At 39.7% G+C, this 19,323-nt stretch overlaps 1 protein-coding gene and 1 non-coding gene across 7 annotated transcripts in view; one reads left to right on the forward strand and one right to left on the reverse strand.

Annotated features, from left to right (window-relative positions):
* The window catches only part of PPP1R12B (protein phosphatase 1 regulatory subunit 12B), a 266,457-nt gene that overhangs the window by 204,635 nt on the left and 42,499 nt on the right, over positions 1-19,323 (forward strand). Inside the window, exon 20 of one of the 6 annotated variants that reach the window (XM_049858426.1) lies at positions 10,941-13,426. The exons of 4 other annotated variants lie outside the window; for them this stretch is intronic. In XM_049858426.1, the coding sequence (XP_049714383.1) occupies positions 10,941-11,114 (174 nt within the window). In that variant the 3' untranslated portion in view covers positions 11,115-13,426. Of the gene's footprint in view, positions 1-10,940; positions 13,527-19,323 lie in introns of those variants that run through there. One more of the 6 variants, XM_049858431.1, reaches the window with a different exon arrangement.
* On the reverse strand, positions 11,035-11,105 carry TRNAG-UCC (transfer RNA glycine (anticodon UCC)). The gene has a single exon. It is a non-coding gene; the product is annotated as a tRNA-Gly (tRNA).

Raw genomic sequence — 19,323 nt, forward strand, 5'->3', positions numbered from 1 at the left:
ATCCAGATTTGGATATGTTGAGTTTGAGATATGTTTTAAATATCCAACTGAAAAATTTGGCAGCTGGATATACAAGTCCGTGGACCATTTAGATGGTATTTAAGGTGATGAGACTATATGAGATCATGGAAAGACAATATAGAGAAGAAGGACCAAGGATGAAGCCCTGGGCTACTCCAACATTGAGAGATTGGGAAGAAGAGGAGATACCAGCCAATGGAGTAAGAGGAAACCCAAGGAGTATGTGGTGTCCTTTCCAGTCTGAGTGAAGAAAGTATATCAAAGCGGATGGAGTGATCAACTGTGTTGACCATTGCTGATAGGTCAAGTAAGATAAGGACTAAGAACTGACTATTGGTTTTGGCAACATGGAGACCAATGGTGACCTTGATAAGAGTGGTTTGGTGTTATGGTGGGACAGAAAGCCTCATTGGAGTGTGTCTAAGACATAGTGGAATGAAAGAAATTGGACATGTTGAGAAAAGATAATTTTCTTAACAAGTTTTTCAGCAAGGAGGGGGTCAAAGAAATGGAGTAGCAACTTGAGAGGAAGTGGGGTCAAGAGAAAGGTGTTTTTTAAGATGGTAGTAATAGCTGCATGTGTGCCAATGGGAATGATCCAGGGGAGAGCAAAAAAATTGATCATGTAGGAGGGAAGATGAGGAATAGTAGTGTGAGGTCCTTGAGAAGACAAGAGAATGGAATTTAGGGCACAAATGGAAAGATTGGCATCCAGTAGGAGCATGTTAAGTTCATCCATGGTAACAGATGGGAAGATAGTGTAAATGCAGTGATGAAAGTCTATGGAAGTTCTCTTCTGATTGCTTCAATTTTTATAGTGAAATAGAAAGCAAGGCCAGCGTCCAAGAAAGAACATGAGGAAGGAAGTGTTGGGAGTTTGAGTTGAAAGGAAAAGGGATGAAATAGTTGTCTAGGAAAGTGAATGGACTAGGAGGTATATATGAGTGCCTGGCAGCGTTAAGAGTCCACTCAAGTTTCAAAGTCATGAATTTAAATTGAGACCAATGAGCATGGTTGTATTTTTTCTCAAGCCACATTCAGTTACACAGACTCAGAGTAAGCAAAAAATTGAATTTAAGCAAGGTTGTAGTTTTGTCAAGTACAATGAAGGGAGAGAGAGGAAAGAGTGGTGATGATAATTGACTGTGGAATTTAAACTAGGTAAGAAAAATAATGAAGGACATCAAAGACATGAGATCCCACGGAGCTGAAGGATAGTTTGGGGTCACCCTAACAGAGAGAGAGTGAGCTGGAAACATAAGACATGGTAGTATAAAATTGAGATTATGGAGGGGTTACAGTTTTTTGTAATGACAATGAAAAGGTAGGAGAAGACAAGAATATTTTTAGACACTAACAATGCCCTTCTAAATACTGCTTGGGTTAAAGAGGTAATTACAATGAGAATTACAAAATAATTAGAACTGAAAAACAGTGAAAGCATTTCACATTAGAACTTCTGGAAGTAGCTTAAGAGAGAAAACTATAACCTTAAATGCATATTTAAGGTTTGAAAATAAGAAGAATGAAAATAAACAAGCTACGCTTTCAACTCAAAAAGCTAGGACGATAACAGTAAACAAAAATAAAGTAGAAGGAATGAAATAAAGATAAATACAAAAATTAGTGAATAGAAAACTAAATAGCAGTAGAGATGAAGATCATGAGCAATACCAGAAGCTGATTCTTTGAAGACTTATACAATAAACCTCTGACAAGTCTGGTCAAGAAAAAAACAGTAGATATAAGTAAACCCACCCCTCATCTGTCAGTTTGTCGTACTGTGGTGTCTTGTGTGTCACTGTGAGGCTGGAAGCTATGCCACCAGTATTTCAAATACTATCAAAGTCACCCATGGTGGACAGGTTTCAGCAGAGCTTCCAGACTAAGCCGGACTTGGAAGAAGGACCTGGCAGTCTACTTCTGAAAAAATTGGCCAGTGAAAACCTTATGAATAGCAGCAGAACATTGTCTGATATAGTGGCCGGAAGATGAGCCCCTCAGGTTGGAAGGCACTCAAATAGAGGCCCAGCGAAAGAGAGGAAGAGCCTCAAGGAGATGGATTGACAAAGTGGCAGCAACGATGAGCGTAGCGAAGATTGTGAGGGTGGCGTAGGACCAGGCAGCGTTTCATCCTGTTGTATGTAGGATTGCTATGAGTTAGAACTGACTCGTTGGCGCCTAACAATAAGTAAAGAAGAGAAATAAAGGCAGAATTACAGAAAAAAAAAGTATTAAAAGTCATAAGCCAGTATTTTGAACAACTTTATGTCAGTAAGCTTGAAAACTTTAAGTGAACACTCTTCTGAAAAAAATATCAAAAAGACTCAAGAAGAAATAAAATTGAAAAGCCCAATAACCGGTGAAGAAATGTAATCAGACTTTAACCACCACCCCCCCAACCTCCTACCAAAGGCACCAGGCCTACACTATTTTTAGAACATATTTTATCAAATCTCTAAGGAACAAGTATAAGAATGATTGTCTCATGCAAACTGTTTCAGAGAATAAAAAGAAGGAAACCAGAGTCTACACTAGATTGTCTTGCTTCCAACTTGTTTACCCAAACCCATTGCCATGGAGTCGATTCCAACTCATAGTAACCTTGTAGAACACAGTAGAACTGCCCCATAGGATTTCCAAGGAGCAGCTGGTAGATTCGAAATGCTGACTTTTTGGTTAGCAGCCAGGCTTTAACCACTGTACCACCAGGCTTCCCCAATTTGTTTAGGAGCAACAAAAGAAGGTGAAGAACTGAGTCAGGGAAAACAAGCATAAAGTCTCAATACTTAACACAAATAGCACTATCCAAATAAAGAAATACAACTAATTATAACTAGGTGGTACAAGTGTAGGTGGGACATCAGACTTGGTGGTCTCCTTTCTGTGTGGTTTACATTAGGTCTGCTTTGCTCTTCAGTTTTGATTCCAGAAGAAATGATGGGTTTGGGGACCTCACTCAGTCTGTGTTATGACTGATAGTGTGTATTTGTAAGATACTTCACCAGTAGTCTGTGACTTGGAAAAACTTTTTTATGTTTTTGGTTTGTTTGTTGTAATATTGTGCTAACTAAGCATACGAAGACTGACTCGGTGACCTTAGCTCCGATAGCATATTGTCACCACCTAATGACCAGCCCAGATAGGAGCATTGCATGTAGCATCCTGCAGACTGCTTAGAACAATGACTGGGATGTGGTAAACACTGAAATATTAGCTCTCACCTGCCCTTTGTGCTCCAAGAAAACAACATGTGGTTGTGTGTATGCTTGTCAGCTTAGTCATCATGGAGCCTGGGTCTTTCTTTCATTGCATGCTAAGCAAAGACTCCAGGAATCTAATTAAATGTGACCTCCACATTGGTCCTGTTTGCCACAAATATTGCCATGCCTCATGAACCTCACAAGTTGTGTTTCTTAGAGAAATGCATGTGTAGCTCTCATACTTTGCAACAGTGTTCACCTCAACGTAATTGTGTTTATGTGGAATTACGTTGGTGTTGCGATGTGGGAAGGACAGAGTTGACAGGACCATTAAGTTGCCCTGGGGAATTGTTTCCCCTTCGCCATGCCTGGCTGCAGGAGCTTTGATTTTTTAATTATATTAGGATGTGAAGGTTGAAATGCATTTCTTTTTACATATGCGTGCAGACTTTATTTACCATGGGTAAAAGTAAGTTGGTCTTGTTCTAAATCTGAGCAAAAAATAGTGCTTTCCCTATGAAATATTTTTTCTTTTAACTTTTTTCTTCTTCTTCTTCTTTTTTTTTTTTTTTCTAATACACTGTATTTTGGCCACAGGGAGAAACTTTATGTCATCTTCAGAGTTATAGCCATATTTCTCAACCAGAACCAAAGCTTAAACCTCCGCTGGCAGAATCCTAGTGAAGGAGCAAACCAATGCTCACCAGAATGTGAAAGGCAGAAAAAGGAAAAGTTGGATGTCTGGAGGAGTCAGTTGACACAGTAGAAAATAATTTGAGGATGAAGAAAGTGAGAGGATTAGAAACGAAACTGAGTAGCACAGTGGCTTCTTTCATCTTCAACTGTTCTAAATATTTTTAACGGACAACATGGAGATAAAGCATATAGATGCACATAACCAGTTGCCATCAAGTCGATTCTGACTCATGGCGACCCCATGTGTGTCTGAGTAGAAATGTGTTCCACAGGGTTTTTGGTGGCTGATTTTTTAGAAGTAGATCACCAGGCCTTTCTTCCAAGTTTCCTTTGGGTGGATCTGAATCACTAACCTTTTGGTTAGCAGCAAGCATATTAACCGTTTGCACCACCCAGGGACTCCAGATGGCCCATAGACAACTAATAAAACATATGGGCAAACATTTACACTATTTACATCAGCAGTATCTGCAAAGCAAAAGGAATCTGAGGTGTAGCACAAAGGAATTTTTTGCCTGGCTTCTGATAAACCTAGGAAAATAATATGGTGGTGGTGTGCGAGGAAGGGTGATATCATAAATCCAGAGCTAGAGCAGGGGAACATAGTGAAGTGTGGACAACAAAATTCATTCTAGACCAGGGACATTCTTTCGTATACTCTTCTAAGATCTGCTCTATGTTAAAAAATGAAGATTTGGGTTTCTAACTATATTTTTAGCACCGAGGGGAAGTATTCTCAATAAACCCACTGCCATTGGCCCAATTCCAACTCATAGCAACCCCATAGGGTTTCCCAGGCTGCAAATCTCTACAGAAGCAGACTGTCACATCTTTCTCCTGCAGAGCCACTGGTGGTTTCAGACAGCCAACCTTTTGATTAGCAGTCGATCGCTTTAACCACTGTGCCACCAGGGCCACTATTCTCAAACCCAGGTGAAAAGGAGCAGATTTTATTTCTGGACCAACTGTAAATTCACAATTAAGACTGGTCGAGGAATTTAAATATCCAGATGAACTTTTCTTTGTTAGGGACCTCCCTTTTCCTTAAATTCTGCAGTTATTACTAATAAAAGAGAAGTGTCCTTTTCCTTACCACTTGCTAGAGCATTCAGCCAAATTTATAGGTCTTAAAGAAAATTACCAAAATATAAAAGTAAACCAAGTGGATGACATTTAAAAAACAGAACCTAAAGTTGAATTTCTAAAACTTTGTGTTTATAATGCATTTTTGTAAGCTTCTGCTACTCACAGTTGGTGATGCTTCTGTAAAGTTAAGTTGTAGATTTCATCTTTTTAAAAATATTTTATTGTGTTTTAGGTGCAAATTAGGTTCCCATTTAACAATTTTTTTCTTCTACATTTTTCTTTCATTCTGCCTGGAACCTTCTGTTGTGTCCCTGATCAGAACGATGGGTAGTGGTAGCTGGGCACCATCTAGTTCTTCTGCTCTCAGGTTAGAAGAGGCCGTGGTTCATGTGGGCTGTTAGGCCTATGGACTAGTTTCGTCGTTGAGTCTTTGGTTGTAGATTTCATATTCAAGAAGCTCACTGTCATCAAACACTGAAGTCTAAATTTTAGGTGTATTGCCACCAGCTGGTAGTATGTTTTCCTGACATACAGATTACAAGCACAATCTGAATATCACAAATCAGACCTTTGTGAACTAAATGGTTTGTTTATTCTAAAAGTTACTGTAAAATATTATTAAATAGAATTTCTGTGGTATTATCCAGCATCTTTCTCCCATTTTTTAAAACAACTTTATTGAGATATAATTTATGTACAGCTTATGTACTGCTTATATTGAAAATCTACTATTTGATGAGTTTTGAGATATGTGATATCATCTCCACAATTTGACCTCACTCTTAGCCCTACTGAATCTTTATAGTTTTAACAAAAATTTTCAAATAATTCCTATGATTTTAAGCTACTTATCCAGGGTCACCATGAATCGGAATTGACTCAATGGCAAGTAACAACAGCAACAACGTCCAGTGTTAACCAGCCATATTCCCTAGAATTCCCTAGATAGAGACCTCTGGTTGCCTTTAAGCTTATATATATATATATATATATATATATATATATATATATTCATTTTCCCTGTTAGTGCTTCTGATTCATTCAAGCAGTTTTTCATCTCAGGGCACTGTGAGCATCTTGGCAAGGTAATTCTTCATTCATTATGTGGGCTGTCTCAAGCCTAGCAAAATATTCAGCTTCCCAGACCCTGGCCTACTAATTGCTGGTAGCACCGTCCACTCGTTGTGAGAACCAGTGTCCTCACATATTTCTAAATGCCTCTGTGGGCAGTACTGCCCTCACCCCCACTGCCTACCCTTGGACACGTATGCTCAGGTTATGTTGCCTCTTCTGACTTCACTGCAGTTCCTGTCCTGTGTGGTCTACAAAGAAAGTGTGAGGAAGAAAAGGCCGCGTATGTTATTGACATAAAAAGACGGAGCTTTTTACTTGTTTGCCCTTTTTAGCCGTTGCTAAATTTAAATGTAATTGCAAAACCCTGAACTCAGAAACGATTTCTAGGACAGGGTTTGCAGAATGATTTTCTTAAAAGGCCTGTATAACCCCTTACCCTTAAGTGAGTTTCTGAGATTTAAACTTTCATAACATAAGGGCGTGATTATTTAAGTATGTGAGAACAAGATTGAGAACAATTTGTAAACTAACAAGAATTACTGTGAGCTCCATGCTGGGCAGCTCACATGTCTTATCGTGCATTGGCTTCGCTTGCTTACTTGTGCCTCAAAATGGCGCCGTGTCCTCCCCACAAGCCCACAGAGTACACATAAGCCTTTTAGTGGGTGCATTTCATTGGTCTGATTGTTAGCATTTATTGCATTTGCATAAAGAACACATGTCAAAAGCCTTTTTATTAAGTTTAAGGAATTGCATGGCCTCTGCTCTGCATTTCCTTATATGCTGAATCAAGGCCGACTCTTCACTCTGGAATGATTTGTTTTAAAGAAGAAGTGAAGATAAGAGATTCATTTTCTGGTAAAATCCCTAATATGTCCCCCTCACTCAGGAGCATCTGCGCAGGAGTCATCGTTGAATGTGAGTTATCATCACTGATCTTCTCCACCCCCAAAGAAGAAAGGATGTTTTCAGATCACATTTTTTTTTTTTTTTAATTAAAACAGGAATCAGATGGGAAAATGGAAAGAGAAGCGGAATAAGTGACAAAGAACCTATTTCCTTCAGAACTTTGCATTCACACACATACCTCCCCGTGCCCCAAACAATGCTGTGGGCCCTCTAGGTGCTTTGTAGTAAAAACAACTGTAGAGCTGCAGGTAAGAGTAAATGAAGTGCTTCTGAATGCCACGTATTCTAACTTGGCTGTGTGCTGCTGATGACTCTGAAAAACAGCTTTTTTGTTTAGAAATTCAGAGAAAGCCTCGATTATTAGTTTTAGCAGTATGGAGACTTCACTTTGCAGTTTTGTAAACGTAGAGATTTCTTACAATTTCTTTGAAGACAGAAATCATATCTTTAAAAACTTCATATATCCCTAATAGTACCTTGTGGATCCCTGGTGGCACAGTGGTTAAAGCACTCGGCCACTAAGAGAAAGATCAGCAGTTCTAACCCACCAACTGCTCCTCAGGAGAAAGATGTGGCAGTCGGCTTCCATAAGATTACAGCCTTGGAAACCCTATGGGGCGGTTCTACTCTGTCCTATAGGGTCGCTATGAGTTGGAATTCAACTCAAAGGCAGTGAGTTTGGTGTTTTTTTTGGTGTGATTAATAGAAGAAAAGTGTCAATTGATGATTAAAAATATTTTCTTTTGTCCTCATGTTCATAAATAGGCCTGAAAAACGATTAGTGTGTTCCATGCTCTTAGTTTCTGAACTATTTAAATTGTAGTTCTTAACTGGTGATACTTGACTTACCACCTTCTTCGCTAAATCTGAACTAAAATACTGTGCATTGTACTTACTCAGAAGTTTATAAACTCAGCTACTAAAATACTGATTTGCAGGAAAGAGAAGAATTTTTGAAAGATCAAGTAATGTTTCCAAAACCATTGAGGATCTCCTTTGGACCATGAAGACATTGTGGTTTGAAAGCCATGTCACCTTCCAGAAGGAGCCCTCCTACACTTTCTGTTTGATAACATGGGCAGTGGTAGAGGATCCTTTTGGCACTGGGCCAAACTAGAATCTTCGAGATTTCACTTCTAGATGATAGAGCCCCTTCAAAAAAAGCCTAGGTCTGCAGTTTCTGGCTAAAGCTGTACAACATTTATTGATTTAAGCATCTTGTATCTTTTTTTTTTTTCTTATCTTAAGCAGGCTCAATTCTGGTATTCACAAGTGTTAACAGGGAGTGCCTTTTCTGATCCACTTAGTCAGGAGCGCTCCAGAATTTTATTCTATTTTATTTTATTTTGAAATAAAAGAACTTGAAAGGTGGAAAAAACTCATTGCCATCGAGTCGACTCTGACTCATAATGACCTTATAGGACAGAGCAGAACTGCCCCATAGAATTTCCAAGGAATGTCTGGTGCATTTGAACTGCTGTCCTTTTACTTATCAGCTGAGCTCTTAACCACTGTGCCACTAGGGCTCCTTGAAAGGTATAGATAGAGACTATACCGGATTCTGAAGCTGCTCTTAGATAACTTTGATTTTAAAAGTGACCAATTCCAAGAGAAAGCCTCTGGAGGTTTATAAGCTAATAGAGTATGCAGATTATTTTTAACAATTGTTCGTAGTTGGTACACAGTCTTACAGGTATAGCCCACCCTGTTCCTACCCACACATATTTATATCTGTATACTCTACCCTCAGGAATTAAAAAAATCAGTTTGGCTCTGAACCAAAACGCAAATAATATTCTAAATTGTCTGTTTCCTCACCTGTGCTTTTGCATTCTCTCCTTATATAGTCTTCAGTCCTCACCCTGCTCAAAGGCTTTACTAGATGAAGCTCATTTGTTTGTTTTTTTTTAAATCACTTTCATCTGTCTTAGGTAATTATCAGCATCCCTTCTGCAGACCAATAGTCTCTGCTGAATGACAAAAGCAGCAAGCAGAATAACAAAGTGTTTTTCTGTGAACTTAGTAAATGTGGCATGTTTGATGCCCAGAATGTAATATGCTTGCAGATCAGGAAAACAGAGGTAGCTACCAACACTTCCCTCTTCAGATAGTAATGGACATTGTTGATACTGAATTGTCAGTTTGTTTGGGGGGCAAAGAGGCCTTGTTCTTCTCTGAGGCGAAAGTGACTTGAAATTCCAAACATTCCTTTCTTGAGATGCTAGTAAGGGCTGTACTTTCCTCTAGTTAAAGCCCTTCAGTGACGTTTGCCAAATCCTCATTCATGCCATAGACCACACAAAGGATTTTCAGGGTGTGTATGAGTAGTCTGCATGTTTGCAAGGTGAAACTGACAGTCTGACAGTAGAGATGATTTTTGAAATTGTATCAACTGTGATTAAAAAAAAAAAAATTATTCTCTCCTGGCTCCTAGTGGTGTTTGTCCATCAAATCCTAAATTTTCTTTAATAAATGATGACTTCTTACAGTGTTCTCAGATTTAACTGATCAAGCAGTGTAAATATTGGATTGAATATTGGTGACTTTTTTTTTTTTATTCTTCAGGAATCATCACGGGGCGGGAGGGCGGGGGCATTTCACCAAACATCATCACTCTTAAACCATGTTATTTAATTTTCTTGATTTAAAACATAAAAGGAAAGATAGTAATGCATTAACTGGTTCATTTCTTCCTCTACTATGTTTGGGAGAGTTGAATCAGTGAGAGTGGGTGCTCAGGTTTCAGATCATGAGACATGTTATTGGCTTGCCCACACATTTGATGTGTGTGCTCTTAAAGATAAATAAGCACATGTATTCCCTTTATTTGAAAGTTCTTATATTTGTTGGAGGCTTTTTTTTTTTTTTTTTTATTGAGCTAAGTACGCAGAACGCTAATTCAGTCATAAATAACTCCCTAAAGCTTCTAGACTTTTTTACTCTGTCTTACCTGGAAGAAGTAAGACAGACGAACCCAACATTTTATCCTGCTTGCAAGAATAAATTATGCTCTAAACAAGTGGCTGTTTGCAAAGCTCATTGCTAAGAAAGAACAGGCTGAATCATCAACTGGAGAACCCCCTCCTGGGAAGCAAAGAAGGGAGTGATTCTTACCCTCAGATATTTCTTCATGCCAATTGTCTTTGAGCAGAAAGCCTGTCTGATTAGGCAACCTTCTGAGTAGTAATGTGTATGCCCTAGCCAAGAATGTTTTCATTTATGATAGGCAGGAGTGAACAAAAATGTAGATGGTTTTCATCTCTGGATCCCTAATTTGGGAATGGAACTGGAAATGTGGTGTACTACCTGAAAGCTGGATTCTCTTTATAACTGAAAGACACAGAGCTATAAAAAAAAAAAATAGCCAAGGATATTTCTATTCAGTTCTTATTTTCACTGGGGTGGGGAGGATTATTTTGTGTTCATAGGGGGGTTAATGTCTTTTGAGTAAGAAAGGAAACTAAATGCTTGTTGGCTGGAATGAGGAAAAAAGTAAATACATAAAAGAGCAATGAATTAAAGAGCTTAGATTTAACTTTCTGGAGAATTTATCTTTGTCCCTATATTTCTGACATGTTCCTTTGAGTGCCTCAAACACCCAGAATCTTTCTGAAGGATTTGAATTGGTGGGTCTACTCCAATCTGCTTTTACTTCACCTTAATCAGCGAAGCTTATTCCACAGGCAGTTGTGTTTTGCTCCTCTTTTACTGGCTGTATGTCTTTGACCAAGTCATTTAACCTTTCAGAACCCTAGTTTCCTGTCCGTAAGATAATGTTGTTGTTACCTGCCATCAATTCAGCCCCAACTAACGATGACCCCATGCATAGCAGAGCAGAATGCTGCCTGGTCCTGCACCGTCTCCATGATTGGTTGCAGATCAGACTGTTGTGGTCCATAGGGTTTTCATTGACTGATTTTCAGAAGTAGATCACCAGGCCTTTCTTTCTAGTCTGTCTTTAGTCTGGAAGCTCCACTGAAACCTGTTCAGCATCAGAGCAACACACAAGCCTCCACTGAAAGACGGTTGGTGGCAGCGCTCAAGGTGCATCGGTTGGGAATCGAACCCAGGTCTCCTGCATGGAAAGCAAGAGTTCTACCACTGAACCACCAATGCCCCTGTTAGACAATAGGAATGTATTTTTCAGCACGACTGAGATCAGTGAGATAATGTATGTTAAAACACTTTGTAAAATGTGAAAGAGTTTACCATCGTTAGTACTGCCTAGAAGTAGAGATGAGATAGAGAAAAAGAGGCCAGTTGGGAGTAATAAGGGTTTACATTCATTCCCTCTTTAATTGCCGTATAAAATCACTATCTAAACTTTATAGAAACAGCTCAGGAAACTGTGGCTGATCAGATCTGTCCTTTCCATCCCTTTAAGAAGTAATGTAACCGGGTGATGTTAGTTCTTCATGTTGAAAATATATCCTAATCCTTCCCTAACGAATCATGCTTGCTTTGGGAATGTTGCTGTCTAGCTTTACAACAGTATTTATTTTCTAAGTGTAGGACTCTAATGGAGAAAGACTCCCTCTTACCAGATGAGATTATCTGTGTAACCAGGACCCATAATGTAAGGTTCATAGATCTGAGTCCCCAAGATAATTGGCCTTTGAGACGCAGTATAGTTCTGGTTTGTGGTAGAATTGATCGGTCTTCTTGAGGAGTTTTTTAGATTGCAAATGAACCAGGACCCCTTTCTAAACTCTTCTCAACCTATATTCTTCAGACCACCCCCCAAGTAGCTGATTGCTTCCCTTGATTGAGCTTCATAAACCTGATTATAGAAATAAAGGAGATATCAGGACAATTAGCGGAGAAAGAATGGCTTATTGGGAAGATTTGAAGGAAAAAGTATACATTTTCATGTGGAAAAGGGAGGGCAGGACGGAATTTCCAAGAGTCTAGAGAGAAGGGAGTTGTTACTTTGGGATCAACCCACTGGCTCAGGAAGTCTTTGGCCTCGAAATGTTGGATGCTGTAGTGATGACAACACAGTGCAAAAGATTAAATTTGAGGTGTTTCTCCAAGGCCAAATCCAAAGTCCTTCAACACCAAGGAAGAAATTGCTTTCTTTTTAACTGTTAGTTTTCCCGGAGTCCTGTAGTCTCACGCTTCCACTATTGTCTGTTTTCTCTCTTCATTTCCGACCCTTCTTTCTTTCCCCTCACTTGCACTGCCCCCTTCTCTGTCTTGTTCTCCCCTGACTGTAACATCCTAGAAGACTCCAGTAAGCTGCATACTTAAGGCTTTAATGCATAAAGAGCGTCCTTCGCAGTGGGCCAAAGTTTCAGCTTGCTGGGCTTCCTCATGGTGCCGCAGGAATGACATGTCATTAAAGTTGAGCACAAAGGCCCTGAAGGTGCTTTGACTGATGCGTCTGTCTGGGCTTTGTTACTTAAGAGATCCAATAGTTGAAAAATTCCTCTTCTCATACTTAGGAACATGTTCAGAGAAATCAGCCCTTGAGACGGCTGCCTCCTCTGAGGCAGTAGACACCAAAAGGTTGGTGGGCTTTGCCCCGGGCATGCCCCCAAAGAGCCTCCCTTTCTTCCTAGAAGCTGGCAGGCTTTCTTTTCCTCCTACAAGTGGCAACCCGAATCCTGAGTTGAAAGTGAATCTTTGCCATTGGCTCCTCTCCAGCATTCCTTGCTGAGCGAATAGGGATTTGGAATGTCAGAAAATAGAAGAGGGGAGGGGAAAAGATGTGTGTATGACTGTGAGTGTTTGTATGTAAAAACCAGCTTAGTCTGGGAGGACTCAGGGAAACTTGACTTCCTCTGACTGCTTCCTTCTCGTGAACTCTTGGTTCCTTATTTATATATATATATATTTTTTGTTTTGTTTTTGTTTTTTAAGTTGCTTAACCTGAGTTTATCACTGCAGTTCCAAAGCCCTTACAGCCCTGTGGAGTCAAGCTAAGGGAGGACAGCATGATTTCCAGAGGATTTCTATTTCTTCCTTCTGGATAAAGTGGCAGTAGTTGTTCCCAGGCTCGTCTCCGGCAAGATCCAAGGTCGTTTTTCCTCTGGGATTTAATCTGGTGTCATCGGGAGCCTAGACTCAGGTTTTATTGGGGAGCAAGCCTCAATAAGAAGTGTCCTTTTGGGAGAATCCAGGACCCAATCGAGACATAAAGGTGTGGTTCAGCATAACACCCTCCACCTTAAGCTACCAGTCCTGAACACTGTGGTTGAAGCTGAATTGAAAATATTGATGGAACACGCCTCTCAGACTCTGTTTAACTGTGGACTGGTTCAGAGCTCAAGACTATAATTTACAGGGTGGCTTTTATCCTTTATTTAGTTCTATTCAAAGTCATCTTGCATCAACGCAAAAGGAAAGATTCTGTGAGGGTAACCTACAGGGGCAGTTTCCCAGCTTTGTGTGAAGAATCCAGTGGTTGAGTGTCTATCGACATCCTAAGGAGCCATGTCCTCTTTATATACCCGAAGTAAAGAATTCACTCGGAATAGGAAATCACAGTCTGATTCTCCCCCAGCATCTCCTTCCCCGACTGCCAAGACATTCCGAGTAAGCAGCATTTTTTATTTGCGTATGTTCATAGTCCTGTCAAAGGTAGAGAATGTGTACGTGCGTGTGTGTATATATATGTATATGATTTGAGGTTAGGTTTAGAGCAAAGGCATTTCAAAACATATGGGAATCAGTAGAGGAAAAAAGAAATTGCAAGTAAAGACTCTTAGCTTCTCTGCAAAAGGTTATGGTTCATAATACTTAATGTAAAAGCAGACAAACACGTCAGACTGCAGTTCCTGTCTTCTAGCTTTTAACCATCAGTTATAGACTGTTTAACAGTAAGATTTTAGCATCCTTGTCACTATATTTTACAGGGTTTTCTTAATTTCTCTGGCTCTATTTAGTTGCTGCCTTTCCTGTGTTTTATGGGTCAACACTGTTTCAAGGAGAAAAGCTCCCAAAAAGCCGTGAAACTATGTACATTAAACCTCAGTTACGTGCAAGCTCTGCCTAAGTGTTTTGGTACACGTGTATATGAGAAAGACCTGCCTGTGCTTGTTTTGCATGTCTGTCTGCGAGCAATAAAGACAGAAAAGAAAAAATGAGCAAGGGATTATGATCACTTACAGTTTTACTCCTCAGTCACTAAGTACTACCAGTAAATTTCATGTGCAAAGCCAAAGAAATAGCTCCTGGCCGTGGACAACCAGCTGTACGGAGGTGTTTGTGATATCCTTAGGCAGATCCACTTGAGACTTCTCCATTTTCTTTAGTGAATGCCTCTTTTGGAGTAATTTGTATATGAACGTTTGCATCTAATTTAGGGTCTTCCTCTGCAGGAAGCTGACAAAAGCAAGAACTGCTACCAATAGCAAATAAGGAGAAGCCCTGATGAGCATATTAGGTAGCAGGCATGGCAGCAGTTTCTTCTTAGGGGAAGTGAGTCGTGGTATACCTATATATACAGAGTAAAAAGAGGAAAGGTCATAGCTTCCTTATTTTGGGAGCCTTGGCTCCTCGGAAAGGTACTGGCTGTGGGGAGAAAATCTGCAAGAAATTGGAATAGACTACTCTTTTTCTTTTGAATCGTTTTATATCCCTTTTCAGTGCCTTTCTCACGGTGTAAATTACCACGTAGTGGAATTTGGTATATGGCATGTTGGTCTGGGACCTCAGCCAGGTCTGTTTAGTTACCAAAATACAAAAAGAATTTTGTTATGAAGCTGTTTCGTTCGTAAGGTCTTCCTGTGAGAGGGCTCAAGGAGGTTCCAATGTATATGTCACTATTGTTGAGTTTCAGGAGTGTTTCTTCCACACCTGGGCTGGTACCTTGCCAAGGAACCGTAGCAGCTGTTGGGTATTTTTGATGTTTACCAATTGAAGTCCACAAAATTGAACCTTTTCTTTGGTTAGTGTTTCCCTTTGCTTCCTCCCCTCTGATAAAAGTTTGATAGAACTTAGCAGCAGTATCTTTTGGCGTAAAGAACCCCTTGTTAATGTTTGCTCACCTCTGTATTCATAGAGGTGAGCCATGCAGGATATATGGTGAGCAATCAACAAATATCTTCTTAGTGACTATCCTCCTTTTCCCCTTTTCTTTTTGAGCCCATTTCTCCTTTAGAGTTGGGTACTACTTTCTTGTCCCTGTCCTAACAGCTGCCATCCACCCTTCCTGCCTTCACCCTTCTCTTTACCGCCCCCCCCCCCGGCTTTTTAGACAGAGGTCACAGTGGGAGAGAATTTGAGTGTCATTGGATTACAGGAAACCAAACGTGGATGGCTTTAATAAGAGACTTCTTCCCAAATTTAGTGGTCAGTTACTGTGGATTTCCACTATATCATCAGCTTACTGTAACCAACTTCCAGTGTCCAAATGGCTTGAGACCATGCTGTAGAGAACGTTGATTTTTCATATACGACTCATGTTTCATTATGTTGCTTATAACTTTAATGTTTGAGAGAGTGAGAGATATGCAAGATTAATTTGGAGGCTCTTAACACTTGGGAGTCACTATAAAACTAAAATTCCACTATAGCCTATGTCTTTTCCTTTCATGTCCCGACTAATTAGAGTACTCTTTAAAAACTAATTTTGGGTGTCCTTTAACAACTAGTTTTCTGATGTTGTTGTTGTGTTTATATGGCTTCTGATGCCTGATTGTAACTGGCTGCTGCTTAAAGATAGTCACAGGGATTAACATCTCTAACCAAAAAAAAGCCAAACCCAGTGCCATCGAGTCGATTCCGACTCTTAGCGACCCTATAGGACAGAGTAGAACTGCCCTATAGAGTTTCCAAGGAGCACCTGGTGGACTCAAACTGCCGACCCTTTGGTTAGCAGTCTTAGCACTGAACCACTATGCCACCAGGGTTAACATCGCTACTTTGGTGTTAATCAGGAGGTGGGGAACAGTGTTCTAATGAGTCTCATACAAGAAAAACATGAGCACTGTCTCCAAAATACCTAACATGTGCCAGCCCTTTACTTTCATTATCTCATTTAATCCTGAGCCACCTTGAAAAGTGGGTATTGCTATTCCGATTTTACATATGAGGAAACTGAGAACCATAGAAGAGAAGTGGCGTGCCCAGCAGCAGAGTCATGATTCAAGCTCAGGTTTCTCTGACTCTGAAATCTGTATTCATCAGCAATGCTGGAGTACAAGTCAAAATATTTGAAAGTCAAGGTTAAAGACATGCTAGGGTCAAAGATGACATTTTAAAGCTTGAGTAGCTGTGAGAGTCCAAAATTCAGACATGATGGAGTTCTGGAAACTGAGATTACAAGAGGAGGAAGACTGTGTCTACAGACCACGGGAGGGAATTGACAGGCCACAACTGAATCTCCCAGACCTGGTTCTGAAATTCTAGCCAAAGCATATCCTGTGTGACTACGGACCCCACAGGGCCCGGAACCTTGTGAGCTACAGGGTCTTCAGATTTCTCTTAAAGGCAGAAATGCTTGGACCTTTTATAGTAAAGATGCCAGAAAGTAAAGATACAGGGAAGTTTCTGTGTGCATTTCAGAGTTAAGGTCAAGACAGTGCTCTCACTATCCTACTCCCAGCCTCTGTGACATGTATACATATAGTTTTCTGCTAGAGATTTATATTCTTCAAAACAGGATTGAAATTTAGAGCCAGGATTTAAAAGCTTATGATCTTTTTTTTTTTTTTTGTATATGTTGTTAAAGGAACTAAGTACTAGATGTTTCCATATAAGGAAAATGTCCTCAAAATGATCTAAAACAATGGCTATTCACATGGGGAGAATATTTTTAACACCTTGCTGTTAGTCAGACATTCAAGAAGCAGTATGGGCAGTCTATAAACTGCAACTCAAACAGGTTCAGTTTTTAACTTAAGAAAACAAAAGGCAAGATGAATATTAGCTTCAGAACCTAGTTTTTGACAATGAATTCTTAGATATAACACCAAAAACATGAGCAACAAAAGACAAAATAGATAAATTGGGCTTCATCAAAATTAAAAACTTCTGTGCATCAAAGGACTTTATGAAGAAAATGAAGAGACAGCCTACAGGATGACAGAACATAGCCGGATATCTGATAAAGGTTTAATATCCAGAACATGGAAAGAACTCCTACAACAATACACATTGCTCCAAAGGAGATATACAGGCAGCTAATACCCTGGTGGTGTAGTGGTTAAGTGCTACGGCTGCCAACCAAAGGGTCGGCAGTTCGAATCCGCCAGGCGCTCCTTGGAAACTCTATTATGGGGCAGTTCTACTCTGTCCTGTAGGGTCACTATGAGTCAGAATCAACTCGACGGCACTGGGTTTGGTTTTTTGGTTTTAATAAGCACATAAAAAGATGTTCAGCATCAGTAGTCATTAGGGAAATGCAAATCAAAACCACAATGAGATACTACTTCACACCCACTAAGATGGCTTAAAAAAAAAGGAAAATAACAAGCCTTGGTGAGGATGTGGAGAAATTGGAACCCTCTTCCATTGCTGATGGAAACGTAAAATGGTACAGCCTCTGTGGAAAATGGTTTGGCAGTTTCTCGACAAGTTAAACATAGAATGACTGTATATGATCTAGCAATTCCACTCCTACATATATACCCAAAAGACATGAAAGCAGGGACTCAAATACTTGTACACCAATGTTCACTGCAACATCATTAAAAATAGCCAAAAGGTGAAAACAACCCAAGTGCCCATCCATAGATGCGTGAATAAACAAAATGTGGCCTATCCATACAATGGAATATTATTCAGCCACAAAAAGAAATGATACTCTGATACATGCTACAACACTATGAACCTTGAAAACATTATGCTGTGTGAAGTAAGTCAGACACAAAAGGACAAATATTGTATGATCTCACTTACATGAAATATCTAGGATGGGCAAATGCACAGAGACAAGAGTTTGTAAGTGGTTACCGGAGCTGTGAGGAGGGCAGAGTTTATAAGTGGTTACCGGGGCTGTGAGGAGGGCAGATGGGTAGTTGTCGCTTAAGGAGCGCTGAGTTTCTGTTTCGGGTGATAAGAAACACTTGGAAACCAATAGCGATGATGATTGCACGATGCGGTGGATGTCATTGATGTTTCTGAATTGGCCAAAATGACAAATGTTTTGTGTGTATTTTACCACACAGCCCTCCCCCCCAAAAATACACCCCTCTCTTTCAACAGAGAAAACATCCATCCATCTTTTTGGTATCCCCTACTCATATCTCCATTGAGAACGGCTGTTGTAAGTGGTATGCTCCTAATATTGCAGTTTTGGTCTCTGTTGGCTCCTAATTATTTTATTTTTTAACCACTTTTCTTGGCTTTAAAAGTTTCACTGTAGCTCACTATCTCTTTTGTCTCTAAAAGTTGGGGAGCTGCTTTAGTAACAGAATTGCTGAATTGCCAGACTCACTCTCACATCTGTGGGAACCACAGCTGACAGTTACTTATGAGGATCTGAAGGTGCAGCCCCTGTTCTCACACCATGAAGCAAGTACAACATGAGATGCCAGGAGAAGCTGACATTAGTTTTCCAACATAAAAAAAAAATTCTGAACAACAAATACACTAAACACCTCTGGCTGTTGCTTTTTCATCACTGTATACTGTTGAGTCTAGAGTTTGTAAATTCTATTAACTTAAAAACCAAAAAACCCAACCCACTGCCATGGAGTCGATTTTGACTCATAGCAACCCTATGACTTAAAAGTATTCAATTTAGATGGTATAACATTTATAAATCGCTTTGAAAGCAAGAGTCAGGTAATCCTTGGTCAATATTTATTATTTGCTGATTTATCAACGTAGTTTTCAATACAGGTCATGTCTGACTAAAACAAATGCTAGAGAATGTCCAAATTATTTTGCAGTGCTCATTTGATTATTATATTGAATACTTATTGAAACAAGTGTGTCATCCATCAGCTGAACCCTGGGAATGTTTTAATTAGGCACGTTTTCATTGAAACAGTATTTGTGGTAAAAGGATTTGACTTGCATTTACAAGATCAGTTGCATTTTCCCATTTAATCTGGATTGCTACTCCTTCAGGACTAACGTTTGAGCAGAAAATACAAAGATTTTACATAATAATATTTTTCGCCCCAACCATTAACATACATAAAGAAAACACTGAGCCAGCTTGGTTTGTTTTTTAACCAGTCCTAATTTTTAATCAGAGTACATTTGATAAACAATTGCGTGATAAAGGATTATTGCTTTCATGAGAGCTTGTCTATGAGGCATCTCTGGTTCACAGGGAGCATTCTGCCTCTTGGCCTTCCAGACTGTCAATATTGGTAATCCTTCTTCATGTGAATTTTGTGTCCTCCTCTGGCAACCATCGAACAGTTATTTAGTATAT

The sequence above is a fragment of the Elephas maximus genome, chromosome 18 (genome assembly GCF_024166365.1).
Source record: "Elephas maximus indicus isolate mEleMax1 chromosome 18, mEleMax1 primary haplotype, whole genome shotgun sequence".
NCBI lineage: Eukaryota > Metazoa > Chordata > Mammalia > Proboscidea > Elephantidae > Elephas > Elephas maximus.